General features: G+C 50.0%; 1 protein-coding gene across 2 annotated transcripts in view; it reads right to left on the reverse strand.

Annotated features, from left to right (window-relative positions):
• Positions 1-17110, reverse strand: part of MEGF11 (multiple EGF like domains 11) — a gene marked incomplete at its 5' end in the record, with an annotated part of 356031 nt that overhangs the window by 226472 nt on the left and 112449 nt on the right. Inside the window, 2 exons of one of the 2 annotated variants that reach the window (XM_079769267.1) lie at positions 8909-9009; positions 13182-13283. In XM_079769267.1, the coding sequence (XP_079625393.1) occupies positions 8909-9009; positions 13182-13283 (203 nt within the window). Of the gene's footprint in view, positions 1-8908; positions 9010-13181; positions 13284-17110 lie in introns of those variants that run through there. The other variant, XM_079769268.1, reaches the window with a different exon arrangement.

Here is a 17110-nt window from a genome sequence, read left to right on the forward strand (position 1 = left end):
ATTCATTCATTCTCTCACTCACTCGAGCAATAATTATTCAGCTCTAGGTGCCAGGCCCTGTGCTTGGCCCTGGGAAGAACATGGCTCCCCTGCTTCAGGAACTCACTTTGGGGAGGGAGAGCTGGACAGGCGAGGAGCATCACCACCAGTGGGACAGGCTGACAGAGCGGCCCAGAGGCTATGGGTGCAGAGCACACAACCCACTGCCACGTGGGTCCCAAACACGTGGTGCTCTGGAGGAAACAGGGAATCTGAAGTAGGTGCTAACAGAAGGGATGTCCAGAGAACCCCCTGGGCCTTGGGGGAACCTGGACCATGATTCACTCATTATTTCCTGAAGCCTGAGAAGCACTAACCAGTGGACAAGAGCAAACCTTTGATAGTTGTGTTTCTCATGATAAATGAATTCGTTGGCGTCAGGGTCAAGCATCCGTATTTTATGAGTTTGGTCCGTGTGAGTCAGCTGGAGCCCAGCCACTCTGGACATCCTACATCACTGTTCTAAGCCCACAAGCCGGGGACCACATCGTGGGGGCTGGACTAACTTGGGTCACTCAGCGAGGACCTGTCAGGGAAGTTAGGCAGCCATTCCTTCCCCACCCCCACCCTGGGGACACCCTCTGTTTCTTTGCCTGCTTATTTAAAGTGTACTTACCATACTGTGACTGCTTATTTTTCAAAAGTTAAAAAAACACACACACACATTTTCCCCTCCAGCCCAGGTACTGTTTATTCATGTCCATCCCAGAACTCAGCAGTTGATGAATGGATGGTCAGCTAGAAGAATGGATGTTGTCCTAGGCAGCAAAGCTCAGCACCAGGTGCTGGTGACCCAAGGGACAGCATCAGCACTGTTTCTGGGGAGGGCAGCAGGCAGGATTCCCTGGGGAGCCTCCTAAGCCAAACCCATAGCTCTGCACGCGCGCGCGCATACACACACACACACACACACACACACACGCACACACGCACACAGCAATCCCCTAATTGCTACCTTGATCTGGGCACCTATAGGGACCCACCTTTGCAACATTTTGAAATCAAACCAGTTTGTCTTCAGTTCCTTCCTCTCCCTACAAACCTCTCATCTGCCCCCTTGTCTGACCCCACTTCTCCCTTCTGGCCACAGGTCCCTCCTGCTGAAAGAAAACCCACTGTAGGAGGGCAAAGTGCAGGAGGGGACACTGCTCTGGTCTCAGTGCCTGAGCTCTGTCTATCCATGTGGACAAGTCACTTAGCCTCACCTGCTTCTGCATTCCCTGCTGTCCAAGGTCAGTAATACAGTACCACTTCCCTAGTCTGTGAAGAGCAAGTGGCATACTGTATGGGAAACTGCTGGGTAAACCGCCAGATGTTACACTATTGTTTTATCATCGTTGTTGGAAGTTAGTGCTCAGTCCAAGAAAGCACTGAATTCGATGTCACAGGATCCGGTTATAAAGCCCCCCACTCTCCCACTCACTATAAAACCGGGGCCGTTCCAATGACATGGCAGAAAGTACAAAAATGCCCCCAAAATATAATACAAATATTTTTTAAAACATATAGCTGAGTTTTGCCAAAACCGGTTTGGCTCAGTGGACAGAGCGTTGGCCTGCGGACTGAAAGGTCCCAGGTTCGATTCCGGTCAAGGGCATGTACCTTCTTGGTTGAGGGCACATCCCCAGTAGGGTGTGTGCAGGAGGCAGCTGATCAATGTTTCTCTCTCACTGATGTTTCTAACTCTCTATCCCTCTCCCTTTCTCTCTGTAAAAAAACAATAAAATATATTTTAAAAAAACAAAAAACATATAGCTGAGTTTTAATGAGAGAACGGTAAGTCCCTAAGTGGGTTCCTAGGAGTTACAGAAGGTCAGATGCTGAAGGAAAGTGGCCCAGGCAACATCAGACCTGGCTGGCCTCTGCTCCTGGCCCCCATATAGGGGCAGAATGGGCCTGGAAGTTGCCAGATCCATGTAGAGGAGACTTAAAATTGCTGCCCACCAGCCTCGGGAAAAAGCAAGGGATTCTGGATGAGGAAACAAAGTCTCCCATAAGAAACAAAGAACAAGGAATGGGGGATGGGAGGTGAGTGCTTAATGGGTATGGGCCTTCTTTAGGGGTGATGAAAGTTTTAAAGCTGGATAGAGGTCGTGTACACTTCAAAATGGTTACTATTATGTTATGTGAATTCCATTTTTAAAAACCTTTTAAAGGAAAAAGACCCTAAGCCTTCATCACACACAGCATAGGCTCCCATACCAAGTTAGGAAAGCAAAGACTAACAAGGAGCCAGTGAAAACCATCAGTGTGCCTAATAAGAAAATGCAAAACGTGTGTGTGTGTGTGTGTGTGTGTGTGTGTGTGTGTGTGTGTAGGGCTCCTGCTCAACCCAGGGCGTGGGGGCAGGGGAAAGGACTAGAGTTCACAGCAAAAGAAAAAAATTACAATCTACATGAGGACACAATCCACAGTAAAGGAGAATCAGCAGTCCCCATAAAACGGAAAATTGATACTCTAGGAACTTGAACTAATAGAACTATATAGCTCAAGACAGAACTATCTGAAAGAGACCATAAAAGAAATATGTTTAAAATAATTAAAGCAATCAAAGGATTAAACTTCATAATGAAAGAATAGGACGCTACAGAAACAGCATGCAGATCTGATAAAGAACCAATAGAACTCCTAGAAACAAAACATATCACTGAAATTAAAACCTCAACAGACAGGTTAATTAGCAGAGCTAAAGGGTTTGAATAATGGATCCGAGGAAGATGTCCAAGATGCAACACGGCGAGATAAAGAGATGAAAAATGAGAGCCCAGGAGAAAGAGAGGATGAAGTAAGAGTCCATTTTAGAGCTCCAATAGGAGAGAACTGAGAGGGTGGAGGAAAGGAGATATCTGAAGAGAGATGGCTGAGAAATTTCCAGAAGTGTAAAGGACTTCAGGAAGACGTATACCTCTGAGGAGCAAACACTATGAATAAAAATAACTCCACATGTGGACATATCCGAGGGAAACTGAAAAGCACTTCAACGACAAAGTCCAGACAACAGAGAAACATCTTCAAACTGCTGAAGGAAAATGACTGAAAAGCTAGAATTTCAAAGGCAGCTCAACCACCATTCAAGAGCAGGGCAAAATAAAGGCATTTCCAGACAAGTAAAGCATAAGAGAGTTGGTCGCTTGCAGACTCTCCCGGAAAGAACTTCTTGAAAGAGACTTTTCAAGAATGAAGCCAAACTGAGAAGTGAGATGCAAGAATAGATGAGGAGCAAAGAAATCAGTAAGCATAGGAGTTGGATTTAAGTAAATCGACTGCATAAAACAACCACAATAATAAAACAGGGCTACCTAACCCCCAAAATGGTGGGAGGCATTTAATGGGGTTAAATCTTACCCACCCTCAGGTTCGCCCAGTGCAGCCAGTCCCCCAGGTCTTCAGCTGCTGCTCCCCCTCGGCCACCCAGTGCAGACTGATCCCACTGGGCCAGAGCAGTCCTCCTCCCAGCCAACCTGACTAGGTGCCCAAGTATGCTGAGCACCCCCATCCCCCCAGCCCACAGCCCAGCCTGGCCTATCAGCCATGTACCTGGAGCTTCTGGCTAACCCTCCTCTTCTGGGTTTGGATGAAAACTACACTGCAGGAGGCATGTGCTGGCATTCCAAGCAGCCACTGAAAGGGCCAGAGGACACCACCTGGAACTTCGGGGGAGTTACCTCCCCATGGGGGAGACTCTGACCAAGGGGAATAGGAGACAGGAGGACTGGGCCGGTACGTTCTCCTCCTTGCTGGCTATTCGGAGACCTGCTTGCTCCCTGTTGCCCATCAGAAGAAGTCTTTGGTAAAGGGGATGCACCTGTTAAGCAGCCTGCTGCGCTCTTTGCAATTTACTTGGCCAGCGCAGCAACCAGCCTTTTGAGTAAGGAAGACTAGTGGTTTTCCAAGTGTGGTTCCCAGTCCAGACACAGGAGCATCACCTGGGACCTAGTTAGAAATGCAAATTCTCCAGCCCCACCCAAACCTTCTGAATTGAGACTCTGAGGCTGGGGCCCAAGAGTCTGTGTTGTAACAAGTCTTCCCGGTGATTCTGCTATTAGGTTACCAGGTGCTCAGTAAGACAATGGAATGGATTGTAATTTGTGATTACTGCGGCATCTGTGTGGAACCTGTGGTAAGTGTTACTACCGCTCACTAATTACTCTGGCCCTCTGCCTTCAACACCTGCCACAGTGCTCTTCTCTCTGCCATGGCAACAAGCAACATTGCAGGGTTGCTGCTCCATCAGCCTGGGTCCTAGGGTGAAGGTGACAAGGAGCAGGCTTGGCTAGCCCACAATGGACATGTAATATGAACAAGAAAACTTTATTGTTTTAAGCCACTGGCTTTGGGGTGTTGTTTGTTACTGCAGCATAACCCATCCCATCCAGGCTAATCTTTTCAAAGTACAGAGCATCACAAAATTCCTCAAACCCCCACCCCATGACTTAAAATGAGTTCTATCTACAGAGGTAAAGATGCCCACTGCCCTATTTCACAAGGAGAAAGAAAGAAGGAAATGTGTTTGTGCCCAGTGATCCTCAAGAAACATCTGATGCCTAGGCAACCAAGGAGGAACAAGACTCAGCTTATCTGTGGATAATGGTCAGGTGTGGGCAGCTCTGGTTGTGGATGGTTATAGAAAGGCTGCCGAGGATAGCAGTTCTGGGCCAGAGGAAATGGTACAAATAGAAAAATAATGTCACTGCATCTGTACCTGCTTTCCAGGACACTCATTCATTGTTTCATCTTTCTCCTTCCATACACAGAGATAATCCATCCTATACCCAGTGGGACCAGAGAGGCAAAGGGACTTGCCCAAGATTGCACAGCAAGTTACTGGCAGTCAGCCAAGCCTTTCACTCCCAGGCCAGTGTCCTTCTACCATGTGCCGAGAAACAAGGCTCCAGGAAGGTGGCTTTGGAGGAAGGTCAATGTCCCCGTGCAGGGCCCTGAGGACTCTCAACACTGGATGAGTTCTCACCAGGTTCTGGTGAACTTGGAGGTCCTCTGGCCTCTGGAAGGTGGGAGGGGGAGTGGAAGGGCAGGGCTGCAGGGTTTTGGCTCCTGAATGCTCCCAGGTCTACAAGCTTCTCATCCAGCACCAACGTCCTGCAGATCCTTCACCCTCTCACTACCATTTCTCCCACTCACTCGTTCTCCAACCCTCCGACTCCATTCTCTCACACACAGGTGACAAAGCCTTTGGGGATTGACACCCACCCATTATGGGTTGAATTGGGTCCTCCTCAAATTCACATGTGGAATTCCTAGCTAACCCCAGAACCACAGAATGAGACCTTATTTGGAGATAGGTCTCAGAGATAGATAATCAAGTTAAAATGAGGTCATTAGGCTGAGCCCTAATCCAATATGACTGTGTCCTTATAAAAGGGGGGAGTTGGGGGACTGACACCCACAGGGGGAGGACTCCAGGGGGAGAATGGTTATGTTGCCACAGGCTAACGAACTACCAGAAGCCAGAGAGAGGCCTGGAACAGATCTGTCACAACCCTCAGAAGGAGCCCACCTGCTGACACCTGGACCTCAGGCTTCTAGCCTCCAGAGCTGTGAGACAAAGAACTCCTGCTGGTTAAGCCACCAGGCTGTGGTGCTTGGTAAGAGCGGCCCTAGGGCATTAATAACTGCCTCACCCTGCCAGCCTCACCTCCCCTTCTCCCAGCCCAGATCTGCCCACCCTGCTCAGGCCCACTCCGCATCTTTGCTGATGGGGTTCCCTCTCCCATTCACTCCAACAATGCCCTTCCATCCAACTCAAACCCCATGAAGCCCCGCGAGGGATCACAGGTCACAGCATTCTCTCCTGCCGGAGTTTGTCTGGCCTGTCTAGCCGTTCTCACATTCCTCTCCGGCTGTTCTCTAATGACTTCGTGTACATTAGACTTGCCTTCCCACAAGACTGTAGGATCCACGAGGGCAGGAGCTGTTTCTGACATTTCTGTCCGGCAGCACAGCACTGTGGGTGGCCACAGCAGGCGTGTAAGAACTACTGGGCTGCAACATCCTTCCCAGGCAGCCCCCTTCACTCTTCCCTGTAGCTGATTTCTCAATAACACTTGGTGAGCGGGTGTGGCCAAAAGACAGCCTCCCCTCTTTTCCTGCCCTACTTTATAAAGATGCCTGTCAAAGCAGCTACAACACTCGGTTGCACATATTTTTGTACCAGACCTTTTCCTTCCACTAGGCTGCAAGCTCCTCCAGGCAGCATCCACCTCTCATATGCGTGCATAACCCCTGCATTTGCAACAAGTGTAAGTTGAATGGATAAACACGAGCATATGGCCCAAACTTCTGACCATCGATCCAAAGACCCTGTAAGCGTTTCAAAGGATCCACAAACCCCTGAAATGGTGTGCAAAGGGCCGTGTGCATGTGTAGCTTTACATATGTAGTATGTATTTCCCCAGGGAGAGAGTCCATGGATCTCTGAGAAACTAAAATAAGAGCCAAGACTAAAAAAATGTTAAGACCCAAAGCTGCAGAGGAGGAAGCTGACATTAATTAAGCCCCTATCCTGTGCCTGATGATTTAGGTATCACTATCCCCATTTTACACAAGTGGAAACTGAGGTTCAGAGAGGTGATGTCTTGCCTATTCCAAGTGGTTCAGAGCAGACTCTGGAGCTACTAGTAGATAGCCTGGGTTCAAATTCCACTTTTACTGCTTTCCAGCTCAGTTACAGCGCATTTGAGTATATGGACCAAAATCAAACAGCTAGAAAGTGGTGATCTTGGCCAAGTTACTGAATTGCTCTGTGACTCAGTTTCCCGATCTGTAAATTGGAAGTAAGAAGGGTCCCTACCTCATAGGCTGTTGAGTGGAGCTGACGTGTTGATGGATGCAAAGTGATCAGAATGGTGCCTGATGTGGGGCTGGGACTCTGCAGAGGATGGTGATGAGGGTAAAGAGGAAGAAGTCGGGAGTGGCAGAGCTGAGATTCAACCCAGGCCTGTGTGCCTCTTGCCCCTCTCTATCACCACTCGCAGCCTCAGCGCACCACAATGCCCCATCTCACAGCCGAAACCCTCCTGCTCCCTCTCAGGAAAAGCCTCCCGTCCTGAGGAGTGTGGCTTCCTGGGAAGACAGGCCCGTGGCCACCAGCTCGGCAGGCAGTGCCTGGCAGTTACATAAGGAGCAGGCGGCAGGTCATGAGCTGCCTTCCCAGTCAGCAAGACGGAGCCTGCGCAATCAAGACACTAGGCGCTCTTGCCCTGCTCTTCATTTTCCAAGAACTTGACCAGCATCCACTAATGGAAATTAAAAGGGGAAGGTGCTCATCCGTTCCTGGGGCCCTGTGCTGACATCCGAACTCCATTTATAATTTCCCTGAGTCCATCACTGCGCCCTGAGCTCAGAAGGGCTGCTCACATCCATCCTGCTCCATCTTCATGGCTCCCGTGTCCCACCGCCAGCCTGACTCTTGCTCCACTCCAGGCAAACAGAGCGGCAGCCGTAAAGTCTTGATTCTGACCTCACTTCTACACCTGGGTCCCCATGGTAACCCCATCCCAGGTGAAGCACTGACCAAGGCCTTGGCCCAGCCCAGTCCTCTGTACTGCTTTGTGAGTTTGCGTTGGGTACGTTTCTTTGTGTTTTTCCTGCAAAACCATCAGTATTGACCCCATTTGCTGGAGCATTTTTCATTCATTCCTTTAATGCAATTAGAATCGAGTTTCTCCAGCATTAGGGGAGATGTAACAACAGTAGGGGAAAATTGTCGTTTCATTCCCAACATCAACACGCCCACTCTGCCCAAATTCTCTCTCGGGTGCTAGCTCGCTCTACCCACCCAGATGGCAAGGAGAATACTAACAAGGAAAATCACTCTTCAAATCTGCCTCCAAATGCAGACGCAGAAGCTGTGTGGGCGGTCTCCCCTCAGTAATTACATGGGGGCTCCAAGCTTCTCTGACAGTGTCCTGCCGTTGAGGAAATCTAATGCCCACTGGAAAGCCCCACACTGGTCCCATCCCACTGGTCAGAGGTGAGTGGCGAGAGTCCATTAGACTCTAGCAGGGCCCTAAACCATCCTCCCAGAGAGGGTCAGTGACTTGCCCAAAGCCACGTGCCTGGGAAGCTGAGGCCAAAACCCTGACCTGCAGGCTCTTCTTACTCCTGGGTGTCTCCCACTGTACCACACTGCCCCCCACTCAGAGGGCCTGCAGCTGCCAGCAACTCAGCCCTGGTCCCCCTGGGGACTAAGGCTTCAGTTTACTGAGCCACTGCAGACAAAAAGGGAAAGAGGGAACGAGTGTCTTTCATGAACCAACATTTTCTTTGGTGTATTCCAATTCTTTTTGGAAACCTTCCCACTTCCTGGCATAGGTCCCTTGTGATGTCTTACTCTTGCCATCCTCCTTCGAGGTACCATGATTTTGTCATCCAACAATCAAGCCTGCCTTCCTTCCTCCCACCCATCCATCCAACCATCATCTACCCATCATCCATCTCTCTCTCCATTCATTTATCCACTCAGCTTCCCTTCCATCCAACAAAGCCTTCTTGAGCACCTACTATGGCCTCAGCTCTGTGCCAAGCACTCAGCACTCCTTCCCCACTGCTCCCCAGAGCGCCCACTCCAGAAATGTCCATTTCTCTCCTGACCCCTTCAGAGCCTACACCTGACTCGCTTCTATCAACCCTCTTAGGAGGTTGATCTGGTAGACAATTCTGTGCTAATGCACTTGCATTAGACCCATTGTTCCCTCCAAGCTGGCAGCAGGCAGGGACTTTGGAGTTCTGAGGTCAGCTGAGACCTGCGTCCCCAGGCCCAAAAGACAGCTCTATCTCTCTTCCCCTCAGTACCGGCCCCCACTTCCCTCCCACCTCCACCGAGGCCAGAGCAGAGGCAGCCCCTACATACGTATGCAGAAGTCTCCATTCTCGTAGTAGCCGGGGCAGCACTGGGACCTCCGTCGGTACATGGTCCGGAGGCCACGCCGATACGCCGTCTTATAGCTGATCCTAAGGCACAGGGGAGAAAGCCACTTGAAAATATTGAAAATCAATCACTCCTGTTAGAATGATATTTGTGTTGAGCTCTATTGAGGATGCCATTCAATAATCACTTTAAAATGCATGGTGGCTTCAAATATGAAGGAACACAATAAAGAACAATCGATGGCGGGGTTTGGGCCATGGTAATACAGAATGATACGGTGTTTGTTACACCTACTGACTTTCTCCCACTCTCTTCAGAGTGATACTTAGAAGGGCTGCAGGAGATGCTGTCTGAGTGACATTGTGGAGGGTAACTGGGGACGTTTCCTTAAAACTTCAAGACCCTGTGTTGGGGGCGCCCAGAGGGTGACTTGGATGGGACTGGGATTCTGAGAGTTTCTATGCCTACTGCCAACACCCCAACAAGCAGACTGCTTATGGCCCCCTGGAAATTGGTCCGCTCACTTGGAAAACTGAAGCACAGTCATCAAAAGGACCCTCTGAGTCTGACTCAGACCCAGAGGTGAATTAATCTCCCTCACACCAAAATGAACACCTCCTGGGAAGGGCTTTGCATGCCATCCCTGGGAAGGCCCAGAACCAAGCGTGGCTCTGCAGAGAACAAAGCTACACACGGAAGGGGAGCCATAGGCCCGGAGAGCAAAGGGCATTCTGGACTGGGAATCAGAGACCTGGGTTCAGTCCTTCTGCTGACATGGGCGTTGAGACATCGCCCTGTGCCAGAGAGATTTATAGGCAGAATCTCCTTCCATTCCCTCCTTGAGGCAGGTAGCTTCATTATGCCCTTTATTTCATTTCTCTTTTAGGGTTTTTATTCTTACTCACTTTGTTTTATGGATGAGAAGACCGAGATTCAGAGAAGTTGACTTGCTCAAGGTCATAGAGCTAAACAGTTTTAGAGCCAGGATTCAAACCCAAGTCAGTCTAATTTCAAAGCTACTAGCTTAACCTACTGCCCTGTGCCAGTTCCCACAGGGTGGCTTTCTGGGTTTATGGGATGGCCATAGTGAAAGAGTCAGAAAAGGGCAATGGATGGTGTGAGAACTGAGTCCTCAGGAGAGAGTCAATGGGATATTAAGAGGCAAAGCTCCTTCCTCACACATAGGGTCATAATGGAGGAGATCTGAAGGGGCCATGAAGGACCAGAAAGAGAAAGCAAGTCCCCAAGGTCATGTCACGTAACTAGGACTCAACCCCAGGTCCTCAGGCCTTGAAGCCAGAGCTCTCTCACTGCCCCCCAGCACCGGGGGTGCATGCCCTGTGGACCCCTCCTCAGGGGGCAGAGAGAGGGGCTGGTCATCGCAGATGCCGACAGTCTGCTTTCCACGGAGGGTCAGGCCAACTTGGGAAGGGAGTCCTACCACACAGGCTCCCAGTCCTTAAAGCCCTCGCTTTATGACAAATGACAGCGTGGGACTCTGGGGAAATCTGTGATATTTGGGAATGTCGTAAACTAAGGTCATTCTACTTTGTCAAAAACCCCTAATGGAAAGTAAGCTGATCTCAAAGTGAAGCTACGTTCCCGGCACAGGGAGGCAGCTCCCGGCAATTCCGGGGGTGGTGTAAGCCTCTCAGGTAAAGAGCAACTGGGGTTGACTCAGAGGTCACCAGTCCGTTCCTCCCTCCAAACAGGGCTCTCCCCAAACCCTCCAGCGGAGAGGTGGTCTTGACATCACTACAGCCTCTCAGGAGAGATGCTCCCACTGCCGCTGGCTTGCCCATGCCTGCTTGCTCCCAGTGCTGGGTGAGAAGCAGGAGAGGGAAGGGCGGGGGCCAGGCTGCTGTCAGGAGGAGGATGCTGCGTTCATTCAAACAAGGCACTCCACACACAGACAGACTGATGGTGCCGCTGTCAGCGTCACACTCTGGGTCATCAGGAAGGCTGCAAGGCGACTCAATAATTTAGCAAAAAAAAATTCATGTTCCAGGAATGCATCCTATTTTAATAAGCAGCCACTCACTCACCCTTCCCCAGCGGTGATGAACGGCAGCCCTGGCCTCCAAGCACCCAGCAAAGCCACGCCTCAGAGCAGACTTGGCTGATTCAGAGCCTGACCGGCTCAGGGAGGGAATAGGACTTCTATTTCTGCCTCTGCCTTGACCAGGTCCACAAGCAGCTAACTTGGCACAACTGGGGGAGTTGGGAGGAGGCACTGGGTCCCACCTCCTCATTTCATAGCCAAGGGCTAGAGGAAGGGGATGGGGTAATGGCTGAGTAGTTCCTGTTAGACCAACCCTCCTGCAAACAGTTATACAGTCTGGGGAAAGTAGAAAAAACAACTACCTGAAGGCACTAGAGAGAGAACAAAGGTGGATACTAGAGGGGAGTAGACACTTGGAAGAAGGGAATGACCCTGGGCAAGGTTAGTCCAAGGACAGATGGCAGTCAGCAATAAAAACTCCAGGTGGCTAAAATTTAGACAGAAGACACGAAGCCTTACTGGCTTGAAGAACCACAGGACAAATACAGGGTGGACTCAGCAACTAGAAAGGGAAAAGGGAAACTCCAGAAAGACAAGAGCCACAAAGAGGAAGCCCATATTCTTGGTAAAAATCTGCCCAAACTTCTGTCCCCTGAAACTGTGTGTGTGGAGGGCAGGTTACAAGCAGCCCAGGTAAGGCTAAAACTAGTGAACTCTCAGTTTGGAAATGGAGCTTAGCCAAGTTAGCTGGCTGATAAAACAAAGCAAGCAAGCAAGCAACAATAAACTGATACTCCCTAGAGCAGGGGTGGGAAACGCCCGGCCCGCGGGGCGTCCATTTGGTCTGGCCCTGCTGTTTTCACAGCAACATAATTTTCAAGTTGACAATTTTGCATGGCCTGTGAATACTGTTATAAATATCCAAATGGCCCTTGGCAGAAAAAAGGTTCCCCACCCCTGCTCTAAAGGAACATAACAGAATTCAGTCTCTCCTGTCTCTGCTGTTCATAAGACTCAGCATACAATGAAAAATTACTGGCCGTATAAAGAAACTAGAAAAATATTACCTACATAAGAGAAAAGGCAATCAATGGAGACCAACTTTGAGATGACCCAGTTGTTGGATTAGCAGGCAAGGATTTTAAAGTGGTTATTATATCCATGTTCAGTGTCTCACAGGAAGTTACTAGAAAACCCCAAATGCCAGGACTTTGGCTTTTCAGCATAAGGTGGGTTTCCCCATTCACCATGATTCCTGCATAAATCATGGTTAATGGGGAAAGCAAGGAAATATGGAACCAACACAGATGCTCAGCAACTAGGAAGTGAACCTTCTAGGTGGTCTCTCACTCATTCTTTCATTTACTCTTCATCTGCTGTTTTTTCAACCCTGAAGTAACAATGCCACCTTGGGTCTAATACCTCACTGTTCTCCATTCTCCCCTGCACTTTTCAAAGTATTTTCATATCCCCGGCCTCACTGGACCCTGCAGGCAGATAAGGCAAGGATCATTCATCATGGCTTTCCCAGGGTCAATCCAACAAAAATTGTTCTCTCTTCCTCCCCACCCCCACCCCCCTTTGCCTGTGACATGGGAGCATGTCGTGATTTGCAGGAGGGCTGAGGCAAGGGAGCAGGATTCCCACAGGCAGTGGTTGAGATGCTGAGAGGGTGCTGACTTCTAGCCGGCGCTCTGTTCTCCAAGGCATGGGACTTCATCTGCTCTGAGGGGGGAGGGGGGGAATGCTGTTCTAGGTTGGATTTCCCCCAAAAAGCAGACCTGAGACAAGGATTCAAGGACAAGTCCTTTATTTAGGAAGTGACCCTAGAAAGCACTAGGAGGGGAATGGGAAAGTGAGACAGGGAAATACAGGCAGCCAATGTAGGGTGTGCTATTGAGCAGGTTACTGTTATGGGTGACCGAGCACCTCTGGAATACACTCAGAGTTGTCCCCCCTGTTCTCAGGGGAAGGAAGCTGGGGTATTTACCTACCAACTCCCTACCCGTTACTGGTTGAGGAGTGCCCCCAAGGGCATTAATTCTCAGGTGCTTCTAGCCTGACCTTCCCGTTGCTCCTCTGGCCAGAAAGAAGCCCACAGCAGAGCATCTCTGGGGGTTAGTGTGAAGAGTGAATACCAAGGGGATATGGGTGATGCACTGACCACATCTGTCACAGAGGCCTTTTACTAACTGGCAGAAAGGCAAACGCTGAGGGCCCAGCACCCTTTCCCTATCTGAGAGAGGTACTCACCTGTGCCTGGTGCACTTGAACCAGTTGAGGATGTCTGTGCATCGTGTGTAGTAGATCTGGTCAAAGGGGTGTGCATATGATTCTTGGACAGTCACGGCGTAGCTGAGAACCAGATGGGAGATGGAAGCCACAGTCAGCACTTGGGAGTCGGAGCTGATATTCAGGATGGGGCCTCCCTCCCCAGGGAAGCCAGGCCTCAGCCAAGTGTCCAGGGGCTCCAACACCCCCTCTCTCCCGCCCCACTATCCTCCTTCTGCCCTGGATACCCTTGGCATCCAAACCTACCTGATGCCTGGTTGGATGTAGGATGCATGCCTTATTGCCCTTTGGCCCAGCTCATTTCCCTGAAATTCTGGTTCATTTGTTCATTTAACAGAGAAAGAATAAAGGAGGGTTTAGGTTTATTCTATGTGGTTTTGGAAAGCAGAGCCAACAGTTTTAAAATATGTATTTAGCCCAGCCAGTGTGGCTCACTGGTTGAGTGTTGACCTATGAACCAGGAGGTCATGGTTTGATTCCCAGTCAGGGCACATGCCCAGGTTGCAGGCTCAATCCCCAGTGTGGGGTGTGCAAGAAGCAGCCAATCAAGAATTCACTCAATATTGATGTTTCTATCTCTCTCTCCCTTCCTCTCTGAAATCAATAAAAAAATATATTTTAAAAAATACATGTGTTTAGATCTTTATGGTTTTCAAAACATCTGCATGGAAGTTAATTTTTGTAGCAACTCTGTAAGTGGTCCCATTTTATAGATGAAGAAACTAAGGCTCAGAGAGACTTGCCCGGGTCACACAGCTGGTAGCAATAACTGTCAATATGTATTAACTGCCCTGCATTGAGTGTTTTAAACCCTTTTAATCCTCATACAATCTTATAAGAGAGGATGAGTGACCTCCCCAAAGTTATCAGTTGCCTTCTGCACTATCAAGGTGGCATTTCATTTTCCTGCCTGTTAGTTGTAAAAATGGACCCATGGGTGGAAGCCACAGGGAAGCAGGTCTCAACTTCACAAAAACAAGCCTTCCCTCCTGCCCACCCTGGCAGGAGGTGTATGAAAAGGCAGCCAAGCCAGGACATAAAGCACAGACTCACACCTCCTGTGCAGGCTGGAAGAGGACGGCGGCTGAGATTTCAGAATTCATTTTTATGTATGTTGGTACTATTCAGTGTTTTCCTCCCAGAAGGCTCGTTGACCTGGGCCAGATGGCCAGGTCCAGGCTATAAAAGACTGTCTGCTTTGCCTGAGGAAACTGTTGGTTTCCTTGCAAGGGGTCTGGGCAGACCAGCTCCCTGACTCTGTCCACAGCAGGCTCTCTGACGCCAGAAGTGTGAAAGATCTAGAACTCAGAAAGAGGCCAGAGCAGTCAGCCCTGTCCCGGAGGGAGTGGGGTGGTGGGACATGCTGTTCTTCTGACGCACTGAAGACGTAAGAGGGCCCTTGGTGAGCCTCTACCCGGCAAGCCATGCCTCAGAGGCACATATCTATGCAGACATGGCCCAAAGTCCTGTTTTATCTCCAGGCTTGGAGAAACTGAGGCAGCTCCACATCCACCCCTAGCTTCCCAAAGGCCCCTTCCACTCTGAAATTCCATGACCCTGTGCTCTGAAACTTCACTTAGAGGAAGGAGAATGAATGGATGAGAGGGCATGGGCTCTGGGTCAAGATTGAAATCTGTCTCTTGTTAGCAGCGTGTCCTCAGACATATAAGACTCCTATAAGCCTTCCTTTCCTCACCTGGAAATCTGTGCTAAATATTCCCAGGGACTTCATGTAGCTATTGGGAGGATTAAAGAGGGCAATAATAGTATCTATATCTCAGGGTGGTGGGAAGATAATAAATGTAAAATGCACAGTGTCTAACATGCTAGCCATCATTAATATAAGACTGGCAATAGTTCACCTCCTGTGCCAGGCACTGAGGAATATTCCCTCCCGGACCATGGTAGGGGAGCCAGAGCAAGCCCCACCCACAGAATGGCCTCCCTGCCTTTGTTAAGCACTCAAGGGTTCAGACACCCCCCAGCCTTGGGGACAGTGGGTGCTCAGAGAAAAGGCATCAACCCGACGGAGGGGGCGGGGAGGGGGTCATGAGGGACAGAGCTGGCTCTGCAAGACTGCCCTGAGCCAAGCCAGTCTGTCAACGAGACCTTGAACCAACTCCAAGACTCTGGGGTGAAGTGTGTGCCCCTGGTTTCATGGCTGGATGGTTTAACATGCTCATTTGCCAACATGCTAATGAGGGGCCAGATTAATCTTGTAGAGCTGGGCTTTACTAGCCTGGGGAGGTCTTTCCGCTGGGTTTTATGGTGGAGGTGTATAATTAACGAGGAGCCCGCCAGAAGCACTAATCCAACTGGGAAATTCTCCCCAAGCGGTCTCTGGGGACCGGGTGTGTTTCTGGAATGACACAGACTAGATCCATCCATGTGTAACTGGCAGGAGAGCTCAGTTGGAAAAGCCAAGAAAAAGGAGGCGCTTGGTACCACAGGGCATCACTTCAAGGGCGTTAAAGATGCCAGGAGGGTCCTCAGACCTCATTTTAGCTGTTAGGGTTACTCTTCATTCTCCCACCAAAGCTATATATTCAGCTGACAGCCTTGTAAACCTGAAATGCCAGCTCTGTGCAGGCTGGGCTCAGAATATGCTCACATTCCAAACTTACTCATGTTGGGCAGGTTTAGAAACTTAGGGAGTTTGGTTTAAGTTTGAACTGATCCACTGGTGCCAATGGGACCCAGACCAGAGGGAAGTCAGGGTGGGCTTCCTAGAGGAGAGAGACCTAGCTGGAGGCAGTAGGAAAGGCCGAGGTGAGCAGGGAAGGGGGTATGCGGGGCTGGGATACAGCACAGACATGGGCAGGAAGCAAGTGTCTCAATGGGGACAGATGGACAAGTCAGGGCTGATGAGACTAGAGTCCATAAACCAGAGACTAACATGGAATTCCACCTTACCGCCGTCTCACCCACTGGAAAATAAAGGTTTAAATTCACCATAACCAGGAGGCCAAGGGGCCTGAATCACCTCACAATCACGTGGAAACTTTGTGAAAGATACATATTCCTAGGTTCTATCCCAAACCAATGGAATCAGAGTCTCAGGAGACTCCGTGTTTCATTCACATTCCCAGTGAGCCTTTGTGCATGAAATCTATGATAACCATTCCCGCAAAGACAGAGTTGTCAACAAGAAAAGGCAATAATTGAGCTTTCTGTTCCTCAAAGCACTTTTGTGAAACTGGTTCCCTGACCCTCCAACAAGCCTGAGGTTCATTCTCCCCGCTCCCACCTTACAGAGGTGGAAGTAGGCTCAGAGTGGCTTGGAGACATGCCCAAGATCATAGAACTAACAGTTGGGAAACTCCAGACTGGAATGAACCAGGGTCTACTGGTCATAGATCTCGTGTTCTTCCCACTTCACTGAAAAGGGGCACACTGCCTTCTGCTCCAGCCTGACTCTGTGGGGACTCCCCGTAGAGCGCCAGTCACCAAACACCATGCTGGTGCAGGCACTGTCCCTCCAGAGCCCTGGGTGAGGTGCTTTCCCTGCCGTGAGACGGGACATTCACCCTCATGGGCATGGAGCATAGACCACCCCCTCACCTGTCCTCCTCCCCCATCTGCTTCCCCCATCGGGCCCTCGTCTTAATTTTATTCATTTGATTTATTAACATCTAAGTGGCAGAGTCATCCTGGTCAGCATGGCCAATCAATCCCAGGGTTTAATTTCGTTTTTCCTGATTGGGTCTCTGGTCACTGTCCTCTGCTCACCAAAATCAATACGTTAACCTTGTGCTTCAAAGTCAGACCGTCTGCCGGGCCCTGGCCTACTCCCCGAGGACCTCGTGCGGCAGCCGGCTCTTCTGCCTCTGCCCTCAACTGCCCTTCCCTGAGCAGCCCCCCTCCCCCCTCCCCCATCTCCTCAGGGCAGG

The sequence above is a fragment of the Cnephaeus nilssonii genome, assembly GCF_951640355.1.
Source record: "Cnephaeus nilssonii genome assembly, chromosome: 4".
Lineage (NCBI taxonomy): Eukaryota > Metazoa > Chordata > Mammalia > Chiroptera > Vespertilionidae > Cnephaeus > Cnephaeus nilssonii.